The following is a 27,938-nucleotide window of genomic DNA, read 5'->3' as shown; positions in this document are numbered from 1 at the left end:
AGGAGTGTTTGCTATGAGTTATTATCCCACACTTACCAGTATTAAACTGGATTTGACAACCCATAGCCTAGGATTTAAATGATCTAAATCCTTCTTCATGTGGCAGCCTGGTTTCCCTTACTATTTATTGTGCTACCCAACTTATTATCAGCAGCACACTCGGAGGCTTTGGTGTGTGGTGCTTTCACAGTCAAGTGATTTATACAAATAATGAAAAAGATGAGGGTTCCCAGCAATGAGATCCAAAGCTGCTCCCCCCCTCCCTTGCCTCTCATCGGTTCAGTTCACCTCTCACATGTGAACCCTTGGCCCTCTTACTTCCTCTGCTTGGAAATACATCCTCAGCTTCCTTTGGGACCTGAGAAGGAAAGGCAGGGAGCAGGTAGGGTGGTGAGAGCCGTGATCTGATTCCAGTAATCGGTATTGGGTCTTTATGTGGGAGGTACTGTGCAAACCCTTTCCATATATTGTAGGATTTCAGTGGTCACACCATACCTTTGAGTTAGGCATTGATTTTCATCCCATGTGGTAGCTGAGCAAGTAGACACGTTGCCTCTCAGTCTACTAGAACAGGCAGAGAGTGAGAGAAAGAAGGATTGGAGGCTGGGAGGGCAGGGTAGGATATGGCCATGCGATCAGAGGGAATACTGATACTGACAGGATAGCAGGTAAGTACGTGACCTTTGAAATCAAGCAGACCTGGGGGGAGAATTCCAGCTCTTTCACCTATTAGCTGTGGGACTCTGAGCATGTAACCATTCCGTGCCTCAGTTTCTTCATCTGTAAAATGGGGCTAGTGGAGTACCAACATAAGTAATTTGGAGGAGCAAGTGAGATACCATACTCAATACATTTCTCCCTCTATTAAAAGGGGGAATAATAATAGTACCTAATTCATTTACCTTAGCAACAACCCTATGAGGTAATATGTATAAACCCCTTAAAACAGTGCCTGGGAATGCTTATGTACGTTAGCTGTTGTTACCACTGCTCCTACTGCTTTTACTGCTAGTCCCACCATCGCCACTACTATTACTACTATTATTGTTGTTGTCATGATTGAAAGTAAATCCAATACAGAAGATCAGTACTATCCAACCAGTATGTTGCAAAGACCTTGAGGTAGGGCCCTGGCAAGCAGAATTCACCCATGATAGTAATTATAACTTATACTGCTATGAGAACAAGGGTCTGTGCGTGCATGCGTGCGTGTGTGTGTGTGCGCGTGTGTGTGTGTATGTGTGTATGTGTGTTCCTGCTTTACTTTCCCTGCCCCAGATCTATGCCTGCCCTTCTCAACCTGGATGCCAACTCCAGGCTTGCCTGATGGAGGTTTGCTCTAAAGCTCTAGTCCAAACTTAGAAAGAGCAGCCTTGGGCGCCTGGGTGGCTCAGTCATTGAGCGACTGCCTTCAGCTCAGGTCATGATCCTGGAGTCCCGGGATCGAGTCCCGCATCGAGTCCTGCATCGGGCTCTCTGCTCGGCAGGGAGTCTGCTTCTCCCTCTGACCCTCTCCCTTCTCATGTGCTCTCTCTCTCATTCTCTCTCTCTCAAATAAATAAATAAAATCTTCAAAAAAAAAAAAAAAAGAACAGCCTTCACTCAAGGACTCAGTATCCTATCATCTTGTCTCTCTGGTCTTTTAAGCCTTGGTATGTCCACTTTATTAGGCCATCTTGCTGAAAACCAAATGTTGATGGATGGGCTCTAGAGAAGTTATTCCTTTATTTAAAATATGGGGCAAAGGTGGCTCTGTTGGGAGCATCTGCTGCATTGAAACTAGACAGCTGTCCCCCCTCCAGTTTCATATCTTGCAAAAATATTTGTTGACATTGACCTCAAGTAAACTTCAGCAATCCTATAAATGCCATTATAATTTTTTGTACCACCCAGCCCTGTGCTTTGGAAATACATTTTATCCTGTGTTGCCATATAACTTGCACTGAATGTGCTACTTGCTACTTGTCTATGGTTTATAAAGTATGAAACAGTGGCCCCACTGATAGACATTTGTAAGGGAAGCAATGCCAAGGGCTCACAGTGGCCTGGAAGTCCACATTGGGCCCAGACTTTCTCCCATATCCTATACTTAGAGCCAAGAGTAATGAGGAGTACTTCAAAATGATTTTTATGGTATGTATATGTCAGTAATTTACAGGCACTGAACAGAGCTTTCAACACAACTTGGCTTTGCTGAAGCAGTGTGGCAGAAAATGGGCTTTAGAAACCATTTTCGTAGGTTAACTGTGTGGTCGTGAGCGAGTTATGTACTTTCTAAGCCTCAATCAAGTTCCCCAGCTGTAAGTTTGTGTAGGAGTAGAACCAATCTTGTAGTATGCTTGAGGATGAAATGAAAGGATAGATTTAGACTCTGTAGCCCCATCCCTGACTCAAAGTACTCAAAGAAGTGCTAGTTCTTAGTACTTTTGCATATTTCTGAACTTTTTTTTTTTAAGATTTTACTATTTGAGAGAAAAAAGAGCACGAGCCTGGAGGTGGCGGGGTGGGGGGTGTGGGGACAGAGGCAGCGGAAGAAGCAGACCCCTCCCCCAGCAGGGAGCCTGATGTGGGGCTCAATCCCAGGACCCTGAGATCATGACCTGAGCCGAAGGCAGCTGCCTAACCAACTGAGCCACGCAGGCCCCCCCGAACTTGTATTTAGTAAATTTTATCGATGTTGTCTTTAGTGGTGATTATAGTGTGATGGTGGTGGTGTTAGGGATGCTGTTACTATGCAATGTAATAACCATCAATTTTATTATTCTTGTTTTAGGAAATCTATTCTATTTCCCCTTCTATGTCTGCAAGGTTGCTCTTCATCCTTCATTTCAAGGCCTGAGTCGCTGTGGAAATTCCGAATCCTGCCTCCTTTCTATTTCTGTCTGTCCTCCCTGTCTGTCAACTGTCACTTGGTTTTCACTTCCTCTGCAGAGGAGCGGGAGTTTCTGTGAGTTTGGAGCTGAGAGCCCGAGGCACCACACAGAGTATTATCACTCAGCGCTGCTGGGGCATTTGTGTTAAGCGGGACTTTGCAAACCTTTTCATGAGTGTATGTTTGTTAAAATTCTTTTTTCTCTTGTGGTCAAGAGACGTTATTGAAATTCTGATTCTCATACTGAGCCCTGAGCTGAGTGGCTTACCTCTGACCTTTCACCGTAACTGAGAAACAGAATAAATGAATGATGCTTTCAGCTGCCTCCTTCTCTCCCCGAGTAATGAATGAGTCAGCATCAGGGACTTTGCCAGGAGGCCTGAGTCAGAAATATCCCTGCAATCCATCAAAAATCTCCACAAAAGGTTGTTTTTAAACAGTAAATGAGGAAAGAGTCCTTGGACCTTATCTTAATCATCACATCAGTGGGAGATATTTATGGTTCTAACTTTGTGGGAGAAAAGAAAGCTACAGCCTACGATATGGATAGATGAGTTGGAAGTCATTGTGAGATGATAAACTTCTCATGGAGGAAAGAAAGATAAAAAATCTCAATGAACATACACACACTGCCCCACCCCCCATCTTTGTCCCTCACGTCCCATTTCTTCCCCCTGTTTTCTAACCTTTATTAAAGACTCATCAGATGCCAAGCCTGGTGCTAGCTCCTTTATTTGCATTATCTCATTGAATCCTCACAACTAAGCTGTAAAACAGGCAAGATTTTCTTCACTGTTTACCGAGGAGGAAATTGGGAATAAGAGTGACTGACACTCCCAAGATCTTACAGTTAATATGTGGCAGAACTGTGCTTTGACCCCAGGTCCATCTGACTTCAAAGCCAAGCTCTTAATTACTCAGTTATCCTCTCTGGGAGGCCAGGGAAAATGAAGAGGGAGAGGAGAATATTCAGAAATGCAATTTGACCTTCTCTCTGCTATCTGAGATGCTAATTATTTAGCAGCAGATATAGTATGGTATAAAGTCTCTGGCAAAATAATTTTATTTTTCTGCCAAGTACTATAAAAAGAGAGCCCCTAAACAGATACCGTAAGACCCTGCAAAGTCCCAGCAGCAGACTGTGTTCCTGGGGATGCACTGAACAGCAAGGACCCAGCCATCCTGCAGGTTTTGCAGACATTTACAATGCCGGTAATTACAATAATTACATCTACCTGAAAGTGCCCTGTTCTCCCTTCATCCATTCTAGCTAACTTGGAGCACAGTCTGCCATCAGGGATGTCTTTGTGATATGTATGATATTTTACTTATGAGAAGATTAGCAAAATATGATTGTTGGATTCACTAATAAAGAGGCAATTGGAAAAGGACCCGGCTGGCCTGCCTGTAGCTCCGGCAGGAAGACACATCTAATCTGTGTTTTTCTTTCCAAACTCACACCTTGGAAGCGCCTAGAGCTTTCTCCCTCCCCCTTTCCACTAAGTGCCTCAAAGACCACATCAGTTTCTTCTGAAAATGCGGAGACTGTCTCTGCCTGCATTTCATGATCAGACTCCCCATGACTCTTCAGGCTGTTCTTTCTAATGATGAAAGTTAATCTTACACACATGTTGGAGCATGACTTGGTCCAGTTGGGAAGGGCAGGAGAGCAGTGTTAACCAGCAGGCTCTGGAGTCCAGCAGACCCAAAGGGATTGGTTAACTCTGAGATACGGAGTGTGGGAAGAACATGATCTCTGAGCCCCATTCTGTGCCTTGATGAAAACAAACAAACACACTTCCACTTTTCACTGCCTAGTAAGTAATAATTCTTGTTACTAACTATGGAAGAAGAGTCTCATTTCAAAATATTCCATGTATGGGAGTCATGCAGTGGGACAGATAATGCTGGAGGTTAAACCTTTTTTTCCTTCCTAATTCTGAACTCTAAGAGATAACAGTCATTAAATCAATGTCTTTCTCCTCCATCTTTGTTTTCCTTTTGTTCAGAGTCATTGCATTTTTTTAAGTGAGTTATTTTGTAATACTCAAAATTATACGTGCCCATTACAGAAAACTGAGACATTTATCTCAACGAGGCAAAAGCAAAACTTAAAGCCTTAGAATCTTATACACTGAGGCTTCATACACTTCCTTCCTGTCCTTTTTTATTTAATGAGTATGTTTACCATAGTTGAGGGGATCCACAGTCTTTGCAATGAAGGGAAGTGTCTCTGAGCTAATACACCGAGAGCTTGTTCTGGCCACTGTGTTCTCTGGAGTGAAATTTAGTCTACAGTTAGTGGATTTTGTATTTCCTCAAAGGTACTTTAGAAAATGAGTTCCAAGAGGGCCCCTTTGTAGAGCCACCTCGCAACTGGAGTATGTCAGTTTCCAGCACTAAACGTTACCCCCAGCCCTCCAGCATTTGGTCCCTTGTGGAAACATCTCCCTGAACCAGAGCCATAGTATATGTTAGAGTTAGAAGGACGTGTACTTTACTTTGTTCACACATCTACTTAGCCACAAAACATGCTTTTCCTTTTGGAATCTGGAATTTTATATAGCTATCCTGGGCATCCTGCGGATTGCCCAGGATTTATGAACATAATGGACTTTGGGTCATTTATACAGCAAAGGAGACTGGGAAACACTTCATAGTTTTCTTAAGTGAGATCCCAGGAGCCTGAGATTCAGAACCTTGTTGTTAAGACGCTGACTCAAGGACCACACTGTCCAGATTTGAAGCTTGCCTCCACTACTAAGTGGCTTTAGGATGTTAGGCAAGTGACCTAGCTTTCCTCAGCTTCAGTTTCTTTCTCTGTTAATTAAAATAATATACCAACTTGTAGATGTGTTGTGACAATCACGTGGGTTCATGCATATATGGTGCTTAAAGGAGTTCCTAACATACTGATGAGTAAATATTAGTTGTTGGCACTGTTACCAGTAATCAAGGATATCTGTGTTTATACTCGGCCACACCCTCTTCCAAGGTGATCCCCCAAAATATCTCTCTGGAACTCTGAACTTTCTGGGGGCAAAAGTTCTTGTGCTCATCTCTGTCCTCCGCTGCACCTGGGACACCACCTGGTTTGGCATAGATGCTTACTAGTTGGCTCAAATTGGCTAAAATCCCACTTTTCTCCTTGTTATTTGGTGCTTAAGGATGACTTGACTCCAGACCATGTGGGGTGGGTCTGTAATGGTAGAAAAAGAAACCTCATTGGGTGGCACTGCTCTTTGCCCACCACCTCCCCCAACACCGATTCTTCTCTTTAACTTCTGATTGCCTGAAGATTGAGGCAAGACCATGAAACCAGTAGCTGTTGGTGATAATTTGTTTCTCATTTATACACGAGTCCCTCTTCCTCTGACGTAGCAGCCCATTGATGTTTTATAAGGGAGACCTCAGTGCCTCGGAGTTACCCATTCATAGTTTCCTTGTCCTCATTTTCATTCCCTCTGTGTGCTGTGCTAGGCACAAGGGGGTGAGTGAGGAAGAACAGGTCCCACCCTTTTAGGGTCTGGTGGGGAAGCAGTACAGTAGATGTTAAGTACTAGTGGGATACGTTCTCTGGCAGGAAATTCAGAGTGCCTTGGGAGTCTTAGGAGAGTCCCCTAACCATTTTGAAAAGTAAGGAAGGCCAGTTATTTAGCTTTTGGTAGAAAGCAAGACTCTCCTTAATAAAGAATAGAGTAGGGAAGGTATTATGGGTTTGAAGATTTCCTTGTTCTACGCGCTCTTGTATTTTCTGTTCTGGGAAGAGGGTAGTACATTAAAAATCAGGTTATTTCCTGTAACTCAGTGTTTGTGGTCAACTTATACCACCTTCAACATATGGTGGAATTAAGATCATTTCCTCTCCAGACAGGCTTTCTAACATTGAGATGCACACATGCATATCCAAGCTTCCAGACACCTGCATCCCTTTCCCTGTGACTGGTTATTTTTCCCCTGTTACATCTTTTTTCTTTCTTTCTTTCTGAGAGTGTAGTGGCCAAAAGATAGAGTTTCTTCATGCTGTGTTTTTACTCTCTATTTTCCTGATAAAACTGTATCACTGCAGAGGAACTCAAATCTAATCTTCAATATATTTAGCATGAAAGCAATAAAAAGCATTAATTCACTCCAGAAAGAGCGAAATACAGTCGGGTACTCAAAGGAAGAATCACCATGGAAACTGTTTTCTTGAGATTCTGTACTCTCCAGGCTCCAGGCACAACTAAGTGAAAAAAGAAAGGCGAAGGGAAGAGAAGAAATACCCTGCCCTTTCTGTTGTCACTAAAATGCTGCAGAGGAATTGCCATGAATTATTGATTGCATGAGTAGAAGTATATATGAATTAGAATTATTAAACTGTTGTCTTTTCAGTGAGTAAGAATGCGCAGAGAACGTGTTCTTCACTGTTCTCCCTTCCTTGCTGTCAGATCCTATTGAGCAATCAAAGAGCTATCCTAAGGTCAAAAGTTGGCAGAGAAGCACAAGGAAGTATGATGATTTAAGAATTCTGGGAGCCAGAAGTAAAGTACAACAATTTTGCATACAACTCCCACATACACTTGCCTTTATGTACCATTGCAAGATGGTTATGGTTTCAGAATTTTTCCAAGGATATTAAATATGTAAAGATCAGAGGCCAGCTCTGGCCTTTGGGACTGTGTAATGGGATGTGATGGAATTTCCCAAAGGAATTTCTTTTGGATCAAATTCATTCTGTGTTTATGTGCACATGTATGCATCTCACAATGTGCCTACTTTTCTTGCCTTCTCCAATTTTACCAGTCCAATTTTAACAGTCCCTGGAACTATACATCTCCATTTAATGGCTCTGGTAATAATATCTGCCATGTGTTCAATGTTTCCTGTGAGTCAGTCACTGGGCTGAATCCGTTGCCTGACACTATTAAGAGCATGGACTTTTATTTGGGTAGGATTGTTCTTATTTAGCAAAATGACTAATTCAGTAAGTGTTCACTCATAAAAATCATTATGTTCTTATGTAATTCTCACAACAACCCTAATGAGAAAGTCCCCATTATACAGATGAGGAAGCAGAGATTTCGTGATAACAGCTGAGTGTATACTCGATCACAGAGCCAGTGAGTTTCAAAACCTGGATTTGAAACCACGCATGAATCCTAAGTCCATGGTTTTAACAGCAACACTAAGGTTTCATCCTAGAGGACACAGACAACCTGTCTTTTTAATCTCTATACAAGCTAATAACTGCTGAGGGTCTGAGCACATAGATAGGCCCTCAATGTATTCATAACACATGCATATTTAGAATCCATGATTGTACCAGGTACTATACTAAATATAAAAATTGGAAATAAGATAAAGTCTCTTCCTTCAAGTTCCTTACAGTCCTCGGGAAATGTTGCCACGTATGAATAACCAGACAAAGTAGTCAAGGGTTCAGAGACGAGGGAGATTAATGAAACTCATGAAGGAAGATTCGTCCTGGTCCTTCCAGAATGGGAGGAGCTACCAAAAAGTCAAAAGAAAGGAAGAGAAATGAACAATTCGGGTAAGACAACATGATTTTAAGCATAGAGGTGGGAGTGAGTGACAAGAGTTTGGGGACCTGTGTAATGATCAGAGCATGTGTTTTAGTGAAGAAAATTTGAACAAGGAAGTTGACAAGTGGGCCATGAGTGAAGAACCTTGAACTCTGGAGCAAAGAGGTCCAAATATTATCCTGTCAACACAGTGAGCTTTCAAGGGATCTGTTTATTTATACTAAAGTATTAATTACTTAGAGTAGAGCATTGTTTACTCATGTTTAGCTCGAAGATTTTTACATTCCTATACACCGACATCACCATTACCAAGATCAAGGTATAGGACACTTTGGGGACTCCATGCCCCCTCTGACTGAACTCCTCCCCATCCCCAAGATACCACTGTCTGACTTGTATATGAGTGTTCAAGGGAAGTAATAAAAAAGCAGATGACATGATGGAGGTTTAAAGTCCAGATTAATGACTTCTAGGATGTAGCATGGAGCATGAAGGTGAGAGATTTCAAAGAGGGAGCCCAGCCAAGAGGGCGTTATAAGGTTCACAATCCCTCCATCCATCCATTCCATTCGGTATGTGTTGGACACCTGCTGTGTACCATACCCTTACACTGGGGCTACCATCATAACTAACACACACACTCTCATTGAGAAGACCAACAAACCGAGACACAGTTACTTTCCCTTGTAGCAAGTGCTGAAATAGGAGGAAGCCCAGGCTGCACCTCAAATGGGCACCTAACCTAGAATAGGGATGTCAAAGAGGACTTCCCAGAGGAACAGATGCCCAACCTGAGGTTTGAGGACAAATGGAGGTGAGCCATACCAAGGCGGGGATTGAGATGGAAATGGGTCCAAGTAGAGAAGGAGCATGTACAAAGGAACAAAGAAGACAGGTGGCTGTGTTGAGGTAGAGGCTTGGGCAAGAGCAGAATGGTCGCAGACAAGGGGCTTTTCAAGTGAGAGAAGTAGCCAGACCTAGTAAATGATCCTCTGTCACAGGAACCATGTCACACCAGGTCTTCTCAACACCAGCATGTAATCCTGGCCACCTGATTGCGCGTCGGTATCTATCGTTCCGAACATTTCAGATGATTACTGTGGAACACCTTTTCATTGTTGCTTTTATTGTAAGCAGCCCACTGAGTTGTCCGTCATTTCTCTTTGAAGTTGAGCCAGAAAAACCAGTCAGGTGATGAGACTTCCAGCATCTTTCACCTCCGTCTTTAAGATGAAGTGACTTTCTTAGGTTTTGTACGTTTTTATCTGCTTTTTTCTGGAGTGGTCTAGGCTGTGCTGATTTGCCAGGCCACCCCGCTGCTCTGACTTGTTACCAGCAGGCTTCCTTGCACAGCCTTGAGCACACTACCGGGTACACACCACCCCTTTCCCTCTTGTCTAGGAGCAGGTGATGCAGTAGGCAGAACATGGCCTTTGTAGCCCTGCAGACCTGAGTGAAGGCTTAATCCTGTTACTAACTCTCCTTGTGACCTTAGTAAGTTCATGTTTCTGGGCTTCAGCTTCCCTGTTTGGAAATAGTACTACCCACTGTATAGGATATGAGTGATGAAAATGTAATGCAGCAAATCCCCTAGGGCAGTGTCTAATACACAGTAGGTCTTCCAGAAAATGTTATACAGACCTAGTAATGTGAAGTGGTTCAGAGCACAGGTAGACTCCCTATGTTCCAGGGCTCTGCCAAAGGCTTCTGGGTTACTCTGGGCAAGTCACATAATCTCCCCATGCCTCAGTACTCTTACCATAAAATGGGGATGCTAATGACGTCTCCCTCATGGTTTTATTGTGAGGGTTAAATGAGCTAATGCATATAAAGTGCTTCATATCGTGTCCAGTGTGTGTCTCTCCCCATGTATCCCTTAGTAGTAGTGTTGATATGAGTGTTAGTAATTGTTATTTTTGTATAGTACTTGGTCATATCTGTGAAAATGGGAGAACAATGTTTGCCTCCCTTGTAGGGTTCTTGCCAAGAGCAGCTAACGAAGAGGTGCAATGGCTCAGTGCCAGACACAGTGGGCCCCCGATAATGTTTGTTGAATGAATGAGAGCAAAGTGCTTCTCTCTAAATGTTTTCTATAAATGTTTCATCTTAATGATCAGCGGGAGCCTCCTCATGGAAGGAAGTGCCAAAGGGGTTCACAGGGCGGCAGCCTAGGCTTGGGCTTGGTAGATTCTGATTATGTCAAACAAAATAGATTCAGATCGGTCTATTTGGCGCCATTGAAACTGTGCCAATGAGCAGCAAATTGTGATTTCATGTTGGGGGAGTGCCAGAATCCAGATTTACAAGTCAAAGCAAACCTACCTATTTCTAGTACCCTTTCTCTCCCCTCAATGGGTGTTGCTTACGTCTGAAAGAGCTTCTGGATGTTTCACAAAATCAGGCCCCAGATGTTTGAAAGACTTTTGCAGACAAGGTAATCAATCCATTTGGTGGCCAGATGCTGTCTGAAAATGTTCCTGCTACAGCACTGTGAGTTTCTAAATTCATTAGAAACATAAATTAATTAAATCGAATCAACAGTGGGTGATGCAGAAGATTAAACAGTAAAAAACAAATACATTTCCAACTGGGTCGTATTAGATGCAGAGAAAAACACTCCACTCTGGAGGTGAAAGTCAAGTTAACCCTTTGTGTGATATTCTCAAAAAAAACCTTGGCCAAACCTGAGACTCCAGGTGAGCCTGTGGTTCTTCCCACAGAAGTCTGCCCTAGTGGGTTCAGTGACTTCTCAGTAAATAAACTGTGTATTTCTCTGAATGAGAAGGGTTCTGGAGTGGGATTACTTTGTTAGGCATTCATAGGGGAAAATCTCCACCATGCTTTTATCATGAAGGGCCTCTGGAAGTTCTGCAAGTCACATACAATATGCATATAGCAGTATTTCCCAGGAACATTGTATAGTCAGATAAATTTTAAAACAGAGTGAAGCATCCTTCTTCATTCCATGCTAGAATAAGTTACTTGAGTTCAGCATTCTTGTTTATCAGTGCTGAATTCCCAACATCAAGAAGAGTTTCTGGCACATAGTAGGTGCTCAGTAAATATCTGTTAAATGAATGAATTATGGATGAACTTGTTTCGTATAGATTTCTGAGTTACTGATTTGCTCAGATGAGTTACCAAGATGTGAGATAAAGTGTGAGCTATTTCCCAAAAGTATTTTGACTTTTTTCACCCATGGATCAGAATCTTGAGGGACTGATAACCCATAGGATATATTTTAGAAAATACAGCTCTAAAGCATTATTGTATAGCACCCCTAACCTTTGTCCCATATCTTTTACCCTCAGTCTAAATGGAACTGGAGAAGACTTGGGGTGAGTAAATTGTGAATTTATGGGGCCAACTTTTGGGTGGGAGACTGTTCTTTGAGGATGTGCTCAGCTCCATGGAGAGGCCAGCCTTTAGCTGTGGAATTGACTCATTCTACACTTTGGTTTGCTGGTGTAGACAAATGGCCTCAGGCTCTATGGAGAAAGGGGTTGCTTCCTTATTTGTAGCCTCATGGAGGTATCCATTTCCAGAGGATGCCAGCAAGCACCCAAGACCAGCGACTGCTAACTCAGATGCCTACTGAAGCCAAGTAACATAAAAAATGAAGGCAGAGTGGCAGAGAACAACTTTAGGAGGACAAAGGGGAGCTGACAGTTGGCCTCAAGGTTGGGGAACAGTAGGGAGTGGTGGGAGATGAGGTCAATTCAAGACCTCACGCCCTTCTAAAGGAGGCAGCTACCTCCCAGCCCACGCCAGGAGTGGCTGTGTGGGAATGCCTGTCCAGTGAGGCCAATCTGTTGGTTTCTAAAGAAACTGAAAATCTGCATTGTTTATACACAACTTCATAATTTCTAAATGTAAGCATCTTGTTCCACAAATTGGAGATCTTCATGTGGACTAACATTGCGGTGTCCAAGAAAACAACCCCGCTGACCAGATACGACCGTATACTGCAGCTGTTCTCTGGACTGTTTGGTCCTGGGATGCCGAGTGTGGGGCCTTGCTCTGCTTCTCTGGGATCCAAGGTAGTGATCCATGTGGAGAAATGACACATGATCCTATTTATCAAGTGCCTACGGCGTGCTAAGCAGCATGCTCAGCTCCTTACCTTCCTTAGTCATAGCACTCTACCAAAGTGGTACCTGTATCATGTGATTTTACAGATAATGAAACTGAGATTCAGAGAATTCAGGTCACTTGTCCAGAGGCATGTCTGTTATAAATGGCAAAGCTGAATGGGGTCTTTCTGACATCTAAAGTGATGTTGTCCTCCACTCATTATATTACTTTTGGGTAAAGCATTATTCGAATTCTTACTTACTGCTTGTGTGGGTCCATGCTAAGTGCCTTGCATAAATTTACTCATTTCAGCCTCAGTATAATACCACCCCCATTGTACAGATTAGGTAAATAGTGGGGAGAAAGAAGTTAAGAATTCTGCCCAGCGATGTTGGAATTGAAACTAGGGCTGGGAGACTGCTGTTGACTACCTCATAGCATTGCTTCTCAAAACCACACCCTGGATTAGGCACAGAGAAGGTGCTCGGCAAATAGTTTTCCATTGACACCAAGCCTCATTTTCAGCTGTGTACACCGGGGATCCTGAGCCTAAGGGTGTGGCTGGTGCCTCTCAGTAACCTGCTCTTTCGCGTGTTATTCCATGTGACTCACCAGCACCTGTCACTCAAGCAGCCTTCACTCTGTCACTTTGCTAACTGCAGGCATGCCGAGTGAAGACTGACAGGTCCTAGAAACTGGCTCAGCCACTAATGAACCGTCTAATCTGGGAAGCCCTTCTCAGCAATCGGGCAATCCAATTCAAACTGCGTGTTTGACTGAAATAGTTCACTAGGTCAGACTTCTTGGCATAGAAAGATCTTCCCACCCAGTCTCTGGTGTTCTGTTCTCTTTCTTCCTGAAAATTGAACAGGGTGGAGACTGGTTTAGACAGGGCTAGAATTTAAGAATCAGAAGGGTGTGTATACATTTTACGGTGCATGAGTTTTCATGTGTATGATTAGCTTAGGAGAATAAGGCAAATGAAGATCTTAAAGAGAATGAGGAAGGTTTATTTGGTTTTTAAATTTTCATGATTGTACAGGTCTGCTACACCCAATTCAACTGAAAACCAAATGTGTGTATGGTGTGTGTATGCGTGCATGCATGCGTGCAAGAACAATATTAGAGAATATGAACTCAAGTGATGAGGTAGTAACTGTTAACAAATATACTAGAAAAACCATACTTTCATTGAACATCAATTATGTGTCAGAGATGGGGCTGCGGGCCAGGAATAGCGAGGTGAAAAAATCAGTTATGATCCCTGCCCTGGTGAACTTTATAGGCTTATAGTGGAGACAGACATTAACAATAAACACCCAAACAAATCTATAATGAGGAATTCTGGTAGATGCTTTCAAGGGAAAGAAGAGGGTGGTGTAGAGCAATGTAGAGTGACTTTAACACAGGCTGTCAGAAAAGGTCTGTCTCTGGGCGCCTGGGTGGCTCAGTCGTTAGGCGTCTGCCTTCGGCTCAGGTCATGATCCCAGGGTCCTGGGATCGAGTCCCGCATTGGGCTCCCTGCTCGGCGGGAAGCCTGCTTCTCACTCTCCCACTCCCCCTGCTTGTGTTCCTGCTCTCGCTGTCTCTCTCTGTGTCAAATAAATAAATAAAATCTTAAAAAAAAAAAAAAAGAAAGAAAAGGTCTGTCTCAGGAAGTGCTGGTTAAGCTGAAATTTGAAAAATTAGTAGATGCTAGCCAAGGAGAAGGGGGAGGGAGAGTAGTTCAGGCAGAGAGCAGCATGTTTGCAGACCCCAGAGTGGGAGGAAGCATGGCATTTACGAGATCCTGAAAGCAAACTGGCGGGGCTAGAATATAGTGAGATGGGGAGTCAGGGAGATGATTTAAGATGAGGTTTGAGTGGCAGGAAAAGGCCAGTTCCCAACTTTTCCTTAGTGATAAATTACCCGAAGGTTGTATTTCCCAATGGTTTCCTTAAAATGGCTTCTGGTACATTTTACTTTTGATTTAATTTCAGGTGAAGATTTGAGATTGTGGCCAGCGTTAAGTCTATATCTTGAGTGTTTAATGGTTTTATTTCTTCTATGACCTGATAAAATATTGATGTTTAATTTCTTCCCATGGACTTTGCAGGAAATAATCAATGCATCACAAGGCTAAGAACCTGCTTTGGTATGTGTTGGATAGAAAGGAATTTTGCTACTGCATTTAACAATTACTGGCTCTTCCGTGCCCTCAGCTTTTCCATACTCCCCAAGGGCAATAACTTAGGTGGTTGGAATCAGTATTTGAAATGTCCCCCAAAGTACAGTACTTACAGACATGGAAATATGTTCCTATTTCCCCTCCTCTACATCTGCTGTGCTTAGAGGAAGTGCTTCTGAAAATGGGCTTGGCACTTGATTTCTCAAGTACTGGTTTTATTTCAGAGATGTCCCAGGCCATGAACCTATAGTCCTGAACCATTTAAAACAACAATAATAAGCTGTAGCCAGAAATGGAGCATGTGTGACTCTCTTTTTAGGGGAGAACTGTGATATGCATTACATAGGCCAACAATCAGCTGTCCCTGTCGAGAATAATAGAGTTCCAAGTGTGCACTATTTATATCATCTATGCTCTGAGATCTTAGATACTGATAAAGATGTTATCTATTAAAGAAATAAATATTCTGTCTTCAGGGAACTTATCATCTAGTTAAAGAAACATCACACACACACACACACACACACACACACACAGGATACTGAAGCATTCTATTAACATTTGTACCATAATCCAACATGAGTCATGGCCCACTGAGAAGATGCTAAGTTAGTGAAGTTTTATATGGAATTTATTGGTAGAGCCAAAGATGAGTAAAATAGGAACTGTGCCCTTAATGAAATACATTTCATTAAGGAAAGAGAGCAAGTACATTCTCAGTTATTCATGTACTTATTCACATAAGTACATGTGAATAGTCCAGAGACGGGGGGAGCTGTGTGGAGGAAGGGATTATGTTCCAGTCAGGGGAGCTCACGGAAGGCTTCATGGAGTTGGTCTTGAAGGATTCGTGTGTTCCATTTTTCATTCAGCCACTAAACAGGTATTTTGTGCAAACCTCCTAAGTGCCAGTCCCTAGGCTGTATCCCTAGACTAAAATAGTGAATAAGACCTTAGCCTCAAGGGGCATACGTGTCAGCAGGCACAAGTAATAGAAAGAATGTCTTGGGAAAAATGAAATTGCTTCACAGATGGTCATCACAGACTGTATCTGCATAGGGTCCAAGAGTTAAAGTTGCTAAAATGCCAGGCGGGTGACAAGGAGTACAGCAGACCGATGGAAAAATTAAGGCTGACCCCAGAAGATCCACTCTGCCATGTTAAGAAATAAAGCCTGTAAGTAACTATGACTGAAAGATGAAGGAAGGATTGGGGAAAAAAATAAATGACCGACAAAGGGGAGAGGGACAAGAAATAATAGAAGGCAGAGGGAATAGAAGCGGGACTCAAAAGGCAAGTAGCAAACATGGGCTCTGGGACTAGAGCTGGGTACCAATCTCAGCTCCCCTATTAGCCTTCCAGATGTGGGCAAATTATTTCAGTTCTCTGAGCCATTTCCCCATCTGAAAAATGGAGGAAGAGACTGAAATTGTGGAGTCCGAGTGACACTTAAATGACATCATATAAAACACAAAGCGCAGATCCTGGCCAAAGGAGGTGTTCGATAAATGAGCCTAATAATATGGATGAAGGAAGAGAGTTCAGGTAAAGCATCTAGTACTATGCCTGGCACGCAGTAGGCCAGCTCAGTAAATCATTGTTTCAAAGAAAAATTGCGATAGTGGTATTTTTCTGAGGCTGAAATATCTCAAGGCCAGGCAAATAGCTAGTTAATTTCAGCAGATCTTTTGCATGACAGTTGTGATCCTCTCCCTGCAGTCACACCATAATAAAGGAATGTTCAGCTAGAGTTTTCCACTGAAGACTGACTTCCTGGCAGGGAGATCTACAAATCACTTGGAAAGTTCCTGGCACCATCACCTGGGTCTGGCTATTTGCAAAGTGTCTATAAATCTTCCACGGGGCCAGATGAGAGTGTGGGTTTTTTCTTTCCCCTCTGACAAACTTGTTTCTTTCTATGCGATATTAGGAATGATGGTGAAAGTTACTCAAGAAAGGCCATGAGGAGGTCAGCCTACCCATGTGGGAGTGATCTTGTAGTAGACTTGGCATTTTAAAGTGTATGCAGGTGAGCAGCCTTCCATCCAGTCTGTCGACAGGAGGTAATGAACCTAGAGCTGCATAGCAGCAGAAGGAAGAGAATCCTTTCTGCTGCTGGCCTCAGAAGAGAAAGGAAGAAGGGAGGGATAGAAAAAGGAAAAAGAGAGAAAGGGAAGGAAGGAAAGAAGAAAAAGACGGAAAGAGGAGAGGAGGACGAGCAGGAAGGGAAGAAGAAACAAAAAGGAAACCAAGCGATTTTTCTTTGATCCAGGGTGATCGCATGGACAGCTGATATGTTGGTCTATAGGAGAAATTCTTGCAATACTAAATGCTTTGAGAATCCTGTTAAACCTTCTATGAAGATAGGGTTTCCATAGCATTTTTCTTCCTAACCATCTTTTGGCATCTCTCAGGGGTGGACCAGTCCTGGGTACTGACTTGTTTATTCATGCATGCATGCATGCATTCAGAAGTTCGACCTTCTCTCTTCTTCGCCATTCATTTTTCCCTAGCTGCTGAAATTTTCTCATCAGCATATACACATGCTGCTCTATGATAAAAAAGGACGCTCTGTTGACCTGACTTCCCTTACCATCTTCTGCCTTGTTTCTTTGCTAGGCTTCTCAGCAAAACTCCCTGAGGAGAAGTGTCCACAGTCACTCCCTCTCATTCCCCTCCTCCCATTCACTCGGAAACCCATTCCGTGGTTCCACCAAACCCACCCCCACTGATCCATAGAAACCGCACTTGACAAAATCAAAAGTGACTTCCACAGTTCAAATCCAAAGGTCACTTGAAGGCTTTTACCTTGCAGATCAGCAGTGTTTGGCATGACTGATCACTCTCTCTTCTGCAATTCACTGGCATCCGTGACACTCAGCTTTTTTGATTTTCCACCTCTCTCACTGGCTGCTCCTTCTTCGCTTTTCCTGATTCTTCTTTTTCTCCCAACCTTTTAGATGTTGGGAGTGCCCCAAAGTTCAGCCCTTGGCTTTCCTCTCATTTCATACACTCACTCCCTGAGATCTCATCCAATCCCATGGCTTTAAATATCATCTGAAATGCTAATGAACTCCCAAGTTTATATCCCCAACTCAGACCCCCTCCTGAACTCTAAACTCTTGTTTCCAATTATCTACTCAGTATCTTTACTTATAAACCCCTCATACTTCACACGCCTGGAACAGAGTATCTGGTCTCCCCCCCCCCCAAAATGCCTGCTTCACCCACAGACTTCCCATCTCGGTGAAGGCAGTTCCATCATACCAGCCGCTGGGGGCAGAAACCTTGGAATCATCCTGAATCCTGTCTTTCATACCTGTAACCAGTCCATCTGCAAATCCTGTGAAGTCGACTCAGTATGCATCCGGAATCTGACTACTGCTCTCCACCCTCACTGCCAACACCTTGGTGTGAGCCACCCTCACCTCTCACCTGGATTGTGGCCATACCCTTCCCGAGGCTTCTTCAGCCCTCTGCTGTCTGTCCCCAGTGATACTTATAGCACATCGGACCATCTCACTCCTCTGCTCAGTCCCCTCCAGCGGCCTTCCATTTCATTTTTTCTCACTTTTTAAAAAATTGTGATCGAAGGAACATAACACAGAATTTACCATTTATGCATTGCTGTGCCCATTTCACTTTTAGTGAAAAGCCAGAGGGCTTGCTATGGTCTATGAAGCTCTCCGTTACCTGAACCTCTCATTTGTCTGATCTCATTTTTCCCTTGTTTGCAGGGCTCTGGCTACACAGGTTTGCTGACACATGCATGTTTCTCTCTGAGGACCTTCTCCCTGTCTGTTCCCTGTCGGAAGAAAGCACTCTTCCTTCAGATACCCACATCGTGATCTCCCTCAATCACCCTATTTCAAATCTAAGCTTCCCACCTACCTCCAGAATTCTTAATGTCCCTTACCCAGCTATGTTTGTTTCCCAAAGTACATGACATGCGATGCAATTTATTATACTCATTGACTATTATTTTTTCTCCACAAGTAGAATGTAAGTGCCATAAGGACAAATATTTTATCTATTTTATTAGTTGATGTATTCTCAATACCTAGAGTAGTGTTCGACACATAATGTGTCACTGAATATTTTGTGAGTGAATAAATGGAATTATGACTAAATCTGCCAACACTTAGTATATCTTGATTTTTCTACATTTTATATTATTTGTTGATACCTATATTGCCACATGAACATGAAATCAAATATATCAAATATAATGGATTTTTTAAATATCCAGTTTTCAGTGGATATAAAAAAGCAGTAAGGATGTACTATAGTGTCTTTGCCCAAAGAATATTTTTTAAGTTTTGGGTCATGCTGGTGATGGAAATCAACACTAGTTTATTTATGCTATCTTTTACTGTTGACCTGCTATGTGTAAAGTATTGTATTCAGTGTTTTAAAATAAAGATACCCAAGAGACAGTAATTTTTGGGTGGGGAGGGGCAGAAGGAGAAGGAGAGAGAATCTTAAGCAGGCTCCACGCCCAGCACAGAGCCCGATGTGGGGCTCAGTCTCACAAACTTGAGATCATGACCTGAACCGAAATCAAGAGTCAGACACTTAACCAACTGAGCCACAGGTGCCTCAAGAGTAATATTTTTTTAAAGATTTTATTTTTAAGTAATCTCTATACCCAGCGTGGGGCTCAGACTTACAATCCCAAGATCAAGAGTCACATGCTCTACCAACTGAGCCAGCCAGGCACCTTGAGAGTAATATTTTTTTATAATCTTCAAAACACCACAACTCCCAGCCATGGAGAGAGCGAGAGACAGAAGAATGGAAGGAGGGGGATGGGAAGAGGAGAGAGAGGATACGAGAGAAAGAAAAATACTGATTCATAGAATTGTAAATGGCACATTTGGCAATACTTTCTATTTTCTTTGTTAAAACCATTGAAAAATCATCATTGTATAATACCTTGTAAACTGTTAGCAGCATCTTCGTTGTGTTTGACATAGAAACTTCATGTTTTAGGAAGAAAAATCCAGATCTTGTCCTACTACATTCTTCTTTCATTCTTTAGGCCTATCTAGAATTTAGCACACAGACATATTGTATTTATTGTTCAATTTGTCCTTTAGAGAAAATAAATTAAAGATTGTATTTTTTTAATTAGAGCATGCGTGCATGCGCACGAGTTGGGGGAGGGGCAGAGGGAGAAGCAGACACCCCACGGAGCAGGGAACCCGATGCAGGGCTCAATCCTAGGACCCTTGTATTGTGACCTGAGCTAAAGGCAGCCACCTAACCAACTGAGCCACCCAGGCACCCCTAGGAGATTTCTTGGGTGCAGGCATATGGATGACATGTGAGTTACCATAAGTTTCAGTAATGACTTCCTCTTGCCTTCTAGGTCAAATATATCTTACTCTCTGGCTCAAAGACTTCCATTATAGGGTGTTTGAACAACCTCTTTCCCAACATTTTTTTTTTTTTACCATATCCCTATTTACACTGCTTCCCAGTCCTCAAGGCTGAAAGCTTCTTGAAGGCAAAGACCAGATGTGTTTTGTTTATAGCATATCCCTGGCACCCAGCCCAATGATGTGCACATAGTAGGTGTTCACTAAATAGATTCCTTGCATTTCAGACCTATTTGCTCCAAATCTACTTTGGGTGTGTCATTGCTACCTCCATGCCCTCTCCCGGCACCCTCTCTTCACCAACTCTTTTGGTGTTTTCTCTTCCTGTGATTCGTAGGACCCTTAAATCCCTGCCAATATGACAAAGGCTTTTTAGGATGAAACCTGTTCTTTACTGATCAATCTATGTGGTTCTAAAGTCATAAAATACTCATTCCAAAATAAGAACATCCCATTGTCTCACATCCCTTAAAATAGGTTTCTTACATTCTACCAGCATAAATGTTTTGTTTGTTGACACTTCGTTTAAGGTTATTCTCTATATGATGGCCCACATTGGTGTTGATTCTCTATAGCTCTCATTCAGTGATAGATTAAAGAAAAAAATGGAGAAGCATCCATCATATATTAAGACACTAAGCTTAAGCTCAAAGATGAATAAGTTCCTTATGGAGTTCATGGTTCAGAGACTGAGAAAGGCATTTAAAATGGTGCTATTACTGTTGTAAGTGGTAATGGTAAGTGGTGAGGACTGTTATGAAGGAGAAGAATGGGGAGCCTGGAGCTGCCAAGTAAAGGAGGCTGTCTGGGTTTTGGGAGAAGTCATACAAGGCTTCCCAAAATACATGAAATTAGAGCCAACACACAAACATGCGGATGTTTAGCTCCCACAAGGCAGATGCCATATCTTTGACTTGAGAGCCTCTGGCACAGCAAAATTTTTGACCAAAGACATGCCAAACAGACTCCACGTTATGTGTGTTTGGATGGCACGATGCCTGCCCTAAATCTCCTATATAGACCCACAGTCGTGATTAACTTTCTTATTTTGGACCCAGAGTCCCATTAACTTTGGGGTCCGTGCTAGATGACCCATGTTGTGAGGTAATAGATTGGAATAATTGATGGAGTTTGCATTGCCTGAGCAGTTAATTACTCCTCTGCTTTCTGAAGTAGTGAGTAACAGATGGTAGATACCTTGACAGCAGATTCCACTATAAACCAAGCAGCCTTATAGGGAAGTCTGGACTGCTACCAATTTCCCACTGGATTTTTCTATATTTGGAGGACTTAGAATTTTTAAAACTACTTTGCCCTTTGGGCAGGTTTTGTCCCAGTGACAGGAACATTCTTTCTTCTCAGCTTCTGTGTGGTAGGAACTTATTTTGAATGAAAGGCAGTCTCCATCAACCCATATATCCTGAGTCGTCCCATACCCATTAGTGCTGGGGATTTGGTCAGTGTGGGGAAGCTGTGTGCATTTTAATAGAAATAACATGGCATTTGTTACTCACCGGCTTCCCACCATCTGGATTTTCACAGCTCAGCAAGCATGGTGGGCTCCCCAGACTTACCGGGAGAACTTGGCTCCTACAGAGAGCATGATTCGGTCCCTTTGAAATCATAATTTTATGATGGACACCATGATAAATTGGGGGCGGGGGGATGCTTCTATCTCAGTAGGCTGCTTTCATATTTGAATGGTCAAACAAGTAATGTACCATTTCCACACAGGGGAAGGGGGAGAAACAAACCACCTCAATGCTGGGAACTAAGCAAGTATGAAGGAACACTGGTCATGTGATAAAGTGACATGAAAATGTGTGTGTGAGAGTTGGTGCACAGAGGCTGCAGGACCAAGAACCATTTTTTTTTTTTTCCCAATTCAACTTATGTTAATAGTCTGGCCCTATGCAAAGTGCTATGAGGAAAACAAAGATGGAAAGACATGTCTATTAGTGTACATTTAGATGCAAATAACAGAAAATCTATCTAGCAGTGGCTTAAACCACTTGTTATGTATTGTTTAACAAGTTCAGACATAGGCTCTTCCTGAGGTAGGTTTTGGCAATTCAGTGATGTCACCGAGGACATTGTCCCTCCTTCCATCTGTCATGTTCCGCCTCTTGGCTTGTCACCTCTTGGTCACATGATGGCTGCTACAGCTTCATGTATCATGGCCACATAAAATCACATGCGAAAACAGTAGTATGGGGGCTCCTGGGTGGCTCAGTCGGTTGAGCATCCGACTCTTGGTTTTGGCTCAGGTCGTGATCTCAGGGTTGTGAGATCCAGCCCCATGTCGGGCTCCATACTCAGTGGGGAGTCTGCTTGAGATTCTCTCTCTTCCTCTGCCACTGCCCTCCCCCTGCTTATGCTCTTTCTCTCTCTCAAATAAATAAATCTTTAAAAAAGAAAAAGAAAAAAAAAGCAGTAGTATGCAAAGAGTATGTCAGTATAGCCAGAAGGCCACTCCCCCCTTCCTTCCTTCCTTTTATTCAGGGAGAAAAACTTTTTCCCAGAATCTCTGCCTCCTTGCCCCCCAGCAGACTTGCCTGTGTGCCTCACAGGCCATATTTCAGTCCCATGGCCACCCCTAGACACAAGGGAGGCTGGGAAGCAAGAATCTGGATTTTTCAGCCTCTATAGTGGAAACAGGCAAGGAGGAAAGGCACTGGGTAGGAGTAGCTAACCGAGAGTATCTGTCACAACACATTACTTGCCCTTAATATGCTTGGTCTTCGCGGGCGGGCTGACATTGAAACCATGCCCATTTCCCAGCACTGTGCTTGCCATTACATAGGAAGCAGCACTTGCGAAAAGATCTTGGGAACGGGGGCTATTGGACCCTTCTACCTGCTTTCTTTCATGTAGGAGGAATACCAGCACCAGATGGAAGTTAAAACCAATATGCACAGAATTAATTACATTCAGATGAAAGGAAAAGGATTCAGTGTCTAAATACCAGATACTGGTCGGGTGACAAAGGAATCAAGTCTGGATCAGTCAGTGAGTGTTTATGATACACAGAAGGTCAGGAGAGCAAGCACATGACATGTGTACTGGCTATTTCCATACCCATGCCAGACGGAACCAATTGATCTCAACACTCTCCCCGCAAACCCAGCTATGATATCAGAATCCTTCTCCCTGGGCAGCTCTTGCCAATAAACAAAATCAGCAAGCAAAATTAGATCCATTTGTTTTCACTGCTCAGCACTTGATATTTATTACTTCTGTCACTAGAACTGAGCTACAGGAACGTGAGAAATAGTACCAAGAAGCTAATGCTACTCCTGAACTAAGGACTGAAGCATAGTCCTGTTTCATTACAAAGAAAACTTTGAATCCACAGGCAGAAAACCTCATGCATAAACCTAGTTTGTGATGCGGGCTAACAAAGGCATGTTGATGAGTTTAGTTTCCTGCCACTCTAAAAATTTAAACAGTGATATTATCTAAACAGTATGATTAAAAAATAAAATCTTTGACCCTCACTAGTGAGAAATGAGCATTGGTTCCCAGCTGAGCCTTATCTCTAGAGACCAATAGTATTAAGCCTCTGTACTTACATAGCGTTTTTAACATTTGGAAACCGTTCTATATCATGGTTGGGGGTAGTGGATACACCTCTGTGTGCACTGATCCAAACCCATAAAGCTATATGGCATGAAGAGTGAATTTTACTCTCTGGGAACTTAAAAAGAAATTTTTTTAAAAGTCTACAGAAGCACTGAGATAAATGCTAAAAATCTTGTATTCAGTTTGAAAATCAATTAAAATTGTTTACAAGTTAAAAATTGTTCAAGATGGATGGTCCTGATAAAAAAAAATTAGAAAATCCTGAAAAATTAGAAAGAGACTGTAAGAAAATAAGTTAAATCATTCACATCCTGGGGCGCCTGGGTGGCTCAGTTGGTTAAGCGACTGCCTTCGGCTCAGGTCATGATCCTGGAGTCCCGGGATCGAGTCCCGCATCGAGTCCTGCATCGGGCTCTCTGCTCGGCAGGGACCCTCTCCCCTCTCGTGCTCTCTGTCTCTCATTCTCTCTCTCAGATAAATAAATAAAATCTTTAAAAAAAAATCATTTACATCCTACACTAAAACATCATTTTGGACTCTGGCTGACAGTCCTTGGCCTGTGACTATTTGTGTGTGTGTGTGTACTTATAGGAGTTAATTATTATTTTCCGGGGAGTCAGATTGTAAGAGAAATTTCATTTTATATTTTAAGCATCATCTTGTTATTAAAGGGAGTTTTAATAAGTGTATATCGCTTTACCAGTGAAAAAAGATATATTTTAAGATGAGAATACTTTTTAAAAATTGCAGTCATTGCACACCTACTGTTTTATTGCCTGATTTTTTTTTTTTTAAATTTTAGAGTGTGTTAAAATTTTCCAAGAACTAGGCCATTTTGACCCAATCCCAGTAGCAGTACTTGGGCATATCCTGTTTGGCCATAACCAGACCTCCTTTTATCCCCCTATTTTGATGGAAACTATACTCCAACACACTATTTCATTTATCAAAACTTAACAGAGAAAACCCTATCCGAGAAAATGGATGCTGACTTTGGGCCGTGACCCAGAACCCAAGAAGGAGGCCACGGTTTTATGTAGATGGAAGGAGTAATTTTAATTCCCGCTGGGAGCCTAAGACTCCCCTGTTTATTTAATGAGTCGCAAAGTCACTGTCAATCTAGCTACAAGCCCCTATGCAGTGACCACAGAGGGTACACGCACTGCCCCCTGTCCCTCACTGCAGAACGCAGGGCCCATTGCCAATTAATCAGAGCACTTCCGCCTGCATGTGACCTCCCAAATCCTTCTCAACCCAAACCTTCCAACAACTACCCATATTTCACCATTGTCATCCACTGTGACACCTCTTTTCCATCTTGGCTGACCACCTCCTCATCCTCGCTAAAGAAGCAGACCAATTTGCCTAGAGCCCAACTTACCATCCAGAACAAAGCCAAGTATTGAGTGGGCAGAACTGGCCAGCTGATATAAGAAGAGTAAATGACTTTATAGTATCACCTCCCAAATGTTACTGAGATGAAAGATAAAACATTTAATGGGCTCTGAAGGCTAAATTGCATTACGTTCTCATTTGAATCTCTGTGATGGATGCGGAGAGGCCAGTGCTCCTGACCTTGTCCCACCAGAGGATTTGGGTTTAGGTCCTCTCCACGTTTAAACTGAGCCAGAATTTTATCAAAACGGTCACCCTGCTCTTTGGATTGTACATCGCCTAATCGTTGTGCTCAGCCCAGGCATTGTGTAGACTGCAGCCTAGCATGGTACCGTGAGAGACTGGGGCATGTGCTGGGGATTCCCTCCATTTCTTCAGCCTAATCACAGGCATATAATGGCCAAGTCAGTTTCTATTATTCAGGTAAATGGAGACTTTATGTATGAATTTACTAGTCTGGAACCTTTGTAAGATGCAAAGATGGATTTTAGAAAAAGAAAAACTCAGTCTTAGCAGTGCCTATTGCACTAGAAATGGGGTTACCAGGCCACCGTCTTGTGGAAATTAAATCAGCACAAATAAATGTGGAACAGGGCAAACGTCCTACTTCCCAGGGTTTCCTTTTAAAAAATCATGTTAACTACATTTGACCTCCATAACTGCTTTTGGCCTCTGGTTTTTGTTTTTAGTCAAAAACATGCACTTTATCCACATCTCTGTGGAACAGAGGGAAAATGCTCCAGTTTAGAGCTTTTCATGAAACGGCGTGATTCGGCTCGGCATTTGATAAAATGAGTTGTCATATACACGTGTCAGTTAAAGGTAAAAGTCATACTGAACCTGATGAATTGATTTCTTTTGACCGTGATTCCCGATGAAGTTATTGTCATAGGGCTTGCTAGTTGATGGTTTTCGCCGTGTCTTCTCTATACTCAACAAGAGTTATTTTATCTTGAGCAGCATGGCTTTTCTGACTTCAAGTGCTCTACCAAGAGCCTGTTGCAAACAAGAGTATTCGTATCAGAAGTCTGGGTATCTTGAAATTGGAATGTGGGTGATTCATGAGGTTTGCATCAATTATTAAACAGTCATAGATGAAGATCTGCAGAGATGGATGGGGCAGTAAAGTATTCTGGTTACACCTACTGGCTTAGCCATGATAAATGAGTCAGGAAACATGAAAGTTCAAAACAGGTATTAACTCGAGCTGCAGTGACCTGTGCTCTGAAGGGAGGTAGACAACAGCTGGATATAAACAAGCTAACATACACACCAACCGAGTGGCAGGATTAAAATAAAGCTAAGGTCCTGGCTGGAGGACTAAAAAATGTGAGAATCCTGCCATGCCAATCACCCTTTCTCTTACAAGTTCTTGAGGAAGGCATAGCACAGATAATTATAACACTTGGAAAATACATGGGGCATTTTTATTAGCGGGAGCCATGCCTGGATCCCTCAAAATGCAGAGTTCTAGTAACACTAGCTTGGATCATGTGGCTCAGCTGTGAGCTTGAGTACTACCTTGTTTTGACCTGTGTACCCCTGAAAGGGAGAGTGAAGACATTTTCACAGAGAGTCTGGACAAAAGGACAAATGTGTATGTATGTCATCTCTGGGGGGAGTGAATTTTGTTTCCCTTGGAGTAACGTTTTTCCTGGAGACTGAGACAGAGACTGACCTTGGAAAAGGTATACTTAACTCTTCCTTCCTTCTGACACCCAGCTTCACTAAAAGGGAAGGCCCATCTTTTGGTTCCCAGTGCACCTTCTAGAACTCTGGAGTCTGTGTCAACATTGCAGCCAAAAAGGGTGTAGACTGCAGTTTAGCCAGTTGTTGGCCCTAAGGACATAAGCGTGACTCTGGTAACCTGTACACTCGGCTTCCCCACCGCTCTTTCCTTCTGGGGGGTGTTTATGTCTTCAGCAGTTTGAGAGCTTTGCCTCATACTGAGGTACCTGACAGAAGCCTGAAGTGAGAAGAAACAGCCCCGTCTGCTTTAGGTTCTGTGAAAGTCAGGAAGCTTCGTGAATAACCCCGTTGCTAACCCCTCACTGAAAAGCCAGAAGCAGGAACTAGTGTTAGAAGTATATCCTGACGCTCAAGTGCTTTTCCCAGGGCATTCTGAGGCGGCTGCAAACACTGAACAGCCTCCTTCTCTCGTCTTTACGTGAAAGTGCTTTGCTAAGATACATAAACTCTAACAAAGGAAAGTGGTCTAAGAATTCACTTGTGGTACCAGCTTCCCAGCCTTGCTGGGCTTGCTTACTCGGCAATGGGCACTTGTTACCGAAATGGGCTTCTGAACTTCCATCAGGAACTGAGTAACCACACAGCTTAGGTTGTGTTTCCTTGAAGTCGCGTTCATTTGGAGGGGTCTTCCTGAGTGGACAGACTAGATTTCTCATTGAGATCATCAGTAAGGAATGGTGTGGCCTTTTCTGAAGAAAGACTTGGTAGAGCAGAAGTTATAAACTCGTGACTCACAAAACATTTTCAGCCCACAGACGAGATTATTTCTTTTAATGTCATGGCTTTGAAAAAAAAGTTGGCAATATAGAAAATTGAAGAGATTTTGCATAAAATCCGCATTTCCAACTTCTTATTAAAAAAAATCTAGTAACTCATGAAATATTTCATATCCACAATTGGCGTAAGCTGAGTAGCCACTTACCCTTAAGAGGGGCCACAGGCTTTCTACTTCTTCACGCCCTGGCACCTCATGGCTCTGTAGGGCTTTGAATTTGCTGCCCCTGGGGTCAGACATCTAAGAGGCCAAAACAGGAAGTCATGAATTGTTCTTTTAAATGTGCCCTGCTTGAAAGCGGCTGTCGCTTGTGCTTACTCTTTTTACTTGTGCACAAAGAACGACCATTAGAAGCGTTTTCGTATAGGGAACAGGACAGTTACATGCAAAGTGGAGAATTTTACACTACTTACCTAAA

At 42.8% G+C, this 27,938-nt stretch overlaps 1 protein-coding gene across 5 annotated transcripts in view; it reads left to right on the top strand.

Moving 5' to 3' along the window:
- The window catches only part of PPP2R2B (protein phosphatase 2 regulatory subunit Bbeta), a 416,527-nt gene that overhangs the window by 275,983 nt on the left and 112,606 nt on the right, over nt 1-27,938 (top strand). Inside the window, exon 2 of one of the 5 annotated variants that reach the window (XM_021702177.1) lies at nt 11,709-11,735. The exons of the other annotated variants lie outside the window; for them this stretch is intronic. Coding sequence (XP_021557852.1) covers nt 11,714-11,735 — 22 coding nt within the window. The 5' untranslated portion in view covers nt 11,709-11,713. The remainder of the gene's footprint in view (nt 1-11,708; nt 11,736-27,938) is intronic. 5 annotated transcript variants of the gene reach the window in all.

Source organism: Neomonachus schauinslandi, chromosome 7 (assembly GCF_002201575.2).
Source record: "Neomonachus schauinslandi chromosome 7, ASM220157v2, whole genome shotgun sequence".
Lineage (NCBI taxonomy): Eukaryota > Metazoa > Chordata > Mammalia > Carnivora > Phocidae > Neomonachus > Neomonachus schauinslandi.
Note: the sequence above shows the minus strand (reverse complement) of the source record. Positions and strands in the feature narration are given on the sequence as shown.